This window comes from Austrofundulus limnaeus, unplaced genomic scaffold, assembly GCF_001266775.1.
Source record: "Austrofundulus limnaeus strain Quisiro unplaced genomic scaffold, Austrofundulus_limnaeus-1.0 Scaffold45, whole genome shotgun sequence".
Taxonomy (NCBI): domain Eukaryota; kingdom Metazoa; phylum Chordata; class Actinopteri; order Cyprinodontiformes; family Rivulidae; genus Austrofundulus; species Austrofundulus limnaeus.
This window is the reverse complement of record NW_013952447.1, coordinates 2,432,235-2,437,807: the sequence shown is the minus strand read 5'-3', so window position 1 is coordinate 2,437,807 and position 5,573 is coordinate 2,432,235. Positions and strand designations below refer to the sequence as shown.

Here is a 5,573-nt window from a genome sequence, read left to right as displayed (position 1 = left end):
GTTCTTGTGTGATACCTGGCCATCATTTGGGACTGAACCAGCTGATATTAACTTGCACTGACAAGGGGCAGGCTTGTTTTCTAATTACTGAGAGAGCAGCTGGTGTCTTGGCTTTCCATGCCTTTTTACACCTCCCTTTCTTCATGTGTTCAGTACTTTTCCCTGTGCCATTCCACATTATTACAAATAACTTCATTTCTGGACATTTATGGGTTGATTTCTTTATATGTATGGATCACTTGGGTTGTTACTGGCATCTGYRGAAAATTTCATGTCATTAGCACCTCTAGTAATATATGTACTGAGAAAAATGGTGACATGTTCAATACTTATTTTACCTGCTGTAATTGGATCAGTATTTGGTCCCCAGAAGGACAATTGGAAAAYCATTGGTAGAACRGTTTCTGAAACCATACATGGTTCTACCAGAGCTTTCCCAGTAGTCCTAAATAGATAACATAAACCAGACACAAACACACATTGTTCTTCTATCCTCATGGGGACATTGCAGTGACTTCTATTCATTTACTGATCATTTATATAGCCTAACCCTGACCCCTTACCCTAAACCTAACCTCACATGTACATACCTGACTCTAAGCCTAACCTAAACTCAATTCACACGTTAGTTCTAAACTGAACCCCTGACCCACCAAAGGTATTTCCCGCAATAGGGACTGGGCTTTTGTGGGTCCTCACCAGGCTGCGTGTACTGGGAAAATGGTCAAAAATTGTCCCCACCAGACAAGACGCACACACGCACGCACACACACATACACACAAAAAAACAAACAAACAAACAAACAAAAAAAAAAACAGAGACAATTCTTTTAGAGGGGGTAAATACACCCATGCCATTGAACTGTAAGTCTTTAATAACTAAAAATGTATCCATACAAAAGTATATGTACATGGTCACTTGTTGATGTATATAGCAGTTTATGGAAATTATCTAACATGGTTCATCTTTAAATTTTAAATTCAATATTTCCAAACAATCAGCAACCATGTTASAGGATCTGGAACACTTAGTGGACTGATGAAGTCTAGGTTTATCAGGTCATGTGATCAAAACAACTGTCTGAGTTCAGACCCCTCCAGTGGGTTTGACATCAGGCCAAGAGTTAACTGTCTTTATGAATGAGTCCATGTTCTGGTAGCAATACATAATACAGCCTGGTTTGTATCCAGTATGTAAAGGATACGTACCAAGTACTTACTTACCATAGCCATGTACAATATACTAGTGTTCCTGCTTTCTCTTGTTGGAAGATGAAATCAGCAGGAGGAAGTTCACAGAGTCTACCATGTTGTGTTTTAGGAGCTGACATCTATGCACTAGTGATGTTGGGCTTTAAGTTCCAACAACTCCCCCTCACACAATCATGACACAAGCTTTGGCCTAAACATAAAATTCCTAATTAAAGCTAATCTTATTAGAAATAAATATGTTTGACCATACAGCAGCAAGGGATGAACTTTATGACTCAAGAGTCAATACCTTCAAAAATATATGACTTGTTCTTTGTCCCTTCTAATAGTTAAGATGTATTTGCTTACATAGAAGGGCAAGACTGAAAACTTGTAATGGGACCAACCTGTGAGGACACTGTGACATCTCTGGCTTTAACTTCTATCTTCCCTTATAGAATCTAGTGATTTAATACAAGGTGTTGTTTCTTACTGGGTACTTACTGGGATTGTACAATATATGGTACACAGCAGTCTGTATTACGTATTGCCACCCTTGTTTTGATGAAATAAAACTTTTTTTTTGTTTGAACTCACTTGTAGTAACACACAAAGCAACAACTGAATACCAGTGCAAAAAAGTGTTCAGGACAGATGAGACAAAAATCAAGCATTGGGGGTCTATCAACAGTTAGAGGGACGCCTGAGAGACACATAATAAAAAGAATCTTGGTCAACTGGAGGTGGATGTTAGGAGTAAAATTAATTTTCATACAGTTAAAAAACAAAACAAAACAAAACAAGAAAGCCAAACAAAAACAGAACAATTGCACTGTATCCCTGCCATTTGCTGTGAAGTCCGACTTGTRGCGTGTCATTTTAGGACCTGAAGGAGAAACTTGTGAAGAGAAAAGTCTGTCACAGTGAAGAGGTTTCTCCGAACAGACTCGTGTTTGTYGCCTCCACCTCACTTTTGTGAGAACAGAACGTCTGCAAAGCTCATAGGTGGGGCTGTGTTTCCTGTGATAGAGCGACTTTGTTAGCATGCTGCTGTGAAGTGCACACTTCTACTTCACATCGAAGTGCGTTTGCTCCTGCACACATCCACTGACATTTATCCTGAACGACGGCGCTGGAATCATGATCTGCACTCAAAAGGTAGAAGCACTGGGACAGCCTGCTTCAAAAATAACTTTCAGTGCACTAATGAGGAGAAACATGTCAAACAGAATGTGCAGAACTCCACTTTGGGTTTAGACAGAAGTTCTAAATGCAGTTTAGGATGGGATGCTGTGCCCCTCGTCTGAGCAACAAGTCACACYCAGTCTCTGTAATGTCACCTAGACCTTTCACCTGGGATTCCTAAAGGGCTATTTTGTTCAGTTTGAAGTGAGGTTCTGTGCAAAAGGTATGAGTAATAATATCTTACCTGTTGTAGYTAGCTCTTTGAATGATTCCAGTTTAGAGAAACAGGTTAAGTCGAGCTAACAACGATTCTGAAGACTGCTAATGCATAAAAAATTTGGTTGTGGATTGCAAGTGCAAATTGGAGCAGCACTTCCTTGTTGTGARGTTTGACTTTCTGAGGTATTATCATAATACTTCTGCTGGAATAAYCGTGTAACACAAAACTAATGACAATGTAAAAGTCAAAATGAATAAATGTTAAGCTGCTATGAAATTTACAAGATAAGAGCTTCAGCCATCAGATTTTGAAGTGTATCTGAGCAAAGTCACCATTATTTACCATTAACTAACTGCTGTTATAGCTGCTTTTACTGGCAAATAACCACACAGTTTAAGAAAACATGTACTGAAAAACAAARGGCAATGTTAAGGTCAATGAACCACTATGAAGTAGTGAAGTCTGGAACAGTTTTTAAATGGCAGCAATCCACTTTACTGGCATAATTTAGTTCTGATTATCTAAGCTGAGACTGTTCAAGGAGCTATCTACAACAGCAAGTATAARTGCTCATGACTTTTCCATAAATCAATAATTAAAAGTGACAGGAATACCTCTTTAAACCCCAACTGAAGCCATTAATGATATCAAATTMCATGGAAGTGCTGTCTTGTGTTTTGAAAAACATAATCATCATCAAAAAAAAGGATCATTAGGAAAATTAAAGTGTCAGGTAAGTGTCACTGATTTACAATGGTTGGTGAGCAGTTAAGTCTTCAACATGTCCTGAAACTCAATTTTCCCAATTTCCTCATCAGTTGCAGAGGTCCAGCCTTGTTGTCTGAATCTTTAACTTCATTATATTTTGTCCTACATACTTTCTTTGAAAATAGTTGCAGTGTAATTGTCTCAAGAACACTAAGGCTATATTTTGACACCTGCATGGGAGCTGCCCCTGAAAGAAAAGATGTCCATTTCAAAATTGTACTTCTGTAAATTCAATTATAAATGTGTGGATGGAGGTCGGCAATGGAATAAAGATTTGCAAGCTGTTTTCTTGCAATTTTGAGTCACCAACAATTGCAGTTCAGTGAGATCCTACCTTTACTGTCCCAGAACTTACACTTTTGATCATTTATGAACAAGATTACTACGGAAATGTTTACAATAAGTGCAAATTGGTTGTTGAGGAACAGCTCTTTGGCCTTCAGAGCTTCGGAGCAGTTGAGGAGTGAAGACCACACCTCTTACATCTCAGTTTCTCTCCCTGCCTTGCATTTGTCTGAATTGAACTGTGAGTTTTTCCAAAACTTTTTTTTTCTCTCCTCAGACCCTCGGGCTCACTTGTCAGAGTTCTTGCGTGGCATGCGGAAGCTGGATGTGTTCTCGTTTAGTGCATAGATGCGCCTGGAGAACTCCTCAAAGACGGCCAGCTCACCCAGCACCTGTTCYTCGCACTCCACAGCCACGGCGTGGTCCACGGGGATGCACTGGTAGTCTTCCAGTTGGGCCTCGCCCGCTAGCCCCACCCCCAGGCCTATCCCTGTGGCCTCTGTGCCCATGATCTCTTCAGCCTGTTCGACAGAGCACTGAAGCCCTGGGACTAGACTAACAGGSGGCTGTCCTGGTACTAATGAACCATTCATGTGCTGGATGGCCGACACGGTTTCGTTGCTGACGTCCTGTTTGGTGAATGAACTGGACGCACCGGTGCTGCTGGTTGGCTGCTCTTTAGCGTCATCCTCATCTGCTTCAGTCTCTTTAACAACTTTGCCTTCCTCCTCTTTCATGGCTGTCCCCCCACACTCCTCCATGTCCTCCTCCTGGTCTCCAGCCTTACTGGCCTCAGTCATTGTGGTGACATTATGTGAGGCCATGCTGGGATCCAGTGAGGAGGACAGCTGTTTGGGCGGGGTCAGGTTAACGGGAGGCTGCTGTTCACCAGTGGCTCCAGCGTTGCTCTGAGGAGGCGTTAACTTGCTTTTAAGTTGTGCTTCATCCTCCGAGCTCGCCCGTTTCCTCACACTTCGCTCTGGAGAGCTGTTGTTGTAAGGGTAATCCATCTCTGACGCTGCAGAAACACTCAGCTGGGGCTTTATGGGCACTGGGATAGAACTGGAAACGTGATGTCGGTCACTGTGAGAAGCAGGAAGAAAAAAGATCCAATAAGTGAGAAGCCAGAAAAAGAAATGCAGAATTCAGACTAAAACACAAACGGCAASAAGAGAAGAGTTGGACTTTAAAGATGATAAAAGGCTCAGAAACAATTTAAATTTTAAAATGTCATTTAGAACTCAATCAGGGTTCCAACAGCCTAAGGCAAGTTAATTCTAAGTCTTTTTAAGACCTCTTTAAAGTGTATCTTACCCCGCTGTGAAAAGATAACTCCMCCCCAAGGCGAAATTTGAAAAATGCATCAAAGTGGGTAGGGGAGGGGGMGTTAGAGAGCGGAGGTTTGGCCAGGACGAAACAACGTGACAGCTAGCATTAGCTTAATTGATGCAACATGGAGAGTGTCGCAGATAGTTACATCTATGAACAGTCTGAGGTGGAGGATTTTTCACCCCCCTCCTCACCAGAGGCAGAGAGAGACTTGATCAAGTCAGCTCAGTCTGGGACTGACTCGTGTTGCCTCCCTGGATCAGGACACGGCACGCTTTACCGCAGCCTCGGCTGAGCTGTCCGCCTCACACCACACCAGCCCCGGACAGAGGAGGTGGAGCGCTCCGACAGCCTGACAGAAAAAAATAAAAGCATACAGCTGCAGCTGCTCACAAGATGGCTAGTTTAAATCAGGAATAAAAGTGTTGGGTCTTGTTTGACTGAAGTTCGGTCCATTAGGGCTGCATCTGCCCCGCTGTGCTGCGCTCTGTCTGCCTTTTGTCCCCCTCCCGCTGTGCAGGACGTGCAGTGGGCTGGTGTAGAGAGAGAGAGAGTGAGAGAGAGAGAGAGAGAGAGAGAGAGAGAGAGAGAGAGA

The 5,573-nt window shown here is 42.4% G+C and overlaps 1 protein-coding gene across 1 annotated transcript in view; it reads right to left on the bottom strand.

Annotated features, from left to right (window-relative positions):
* Positions 1-855: 855 nt before the first annotated feature.
* The window catches only part of uvrag (UV radiation resistance associated gene), a gene marked incomplete in the record, with an annotated part of 179,241 nt that continues 174,523 nt past the window's right edge, over positions 856-5,573 (bottom strand). Inside the window, 1 exon segment of the mRNA XM_014007924.1 lies at positions 856-4,732. Within this exon segment, the coding sequence (XP_013863378.1) occupies positions 3,937-4,732 (796 nt within the window).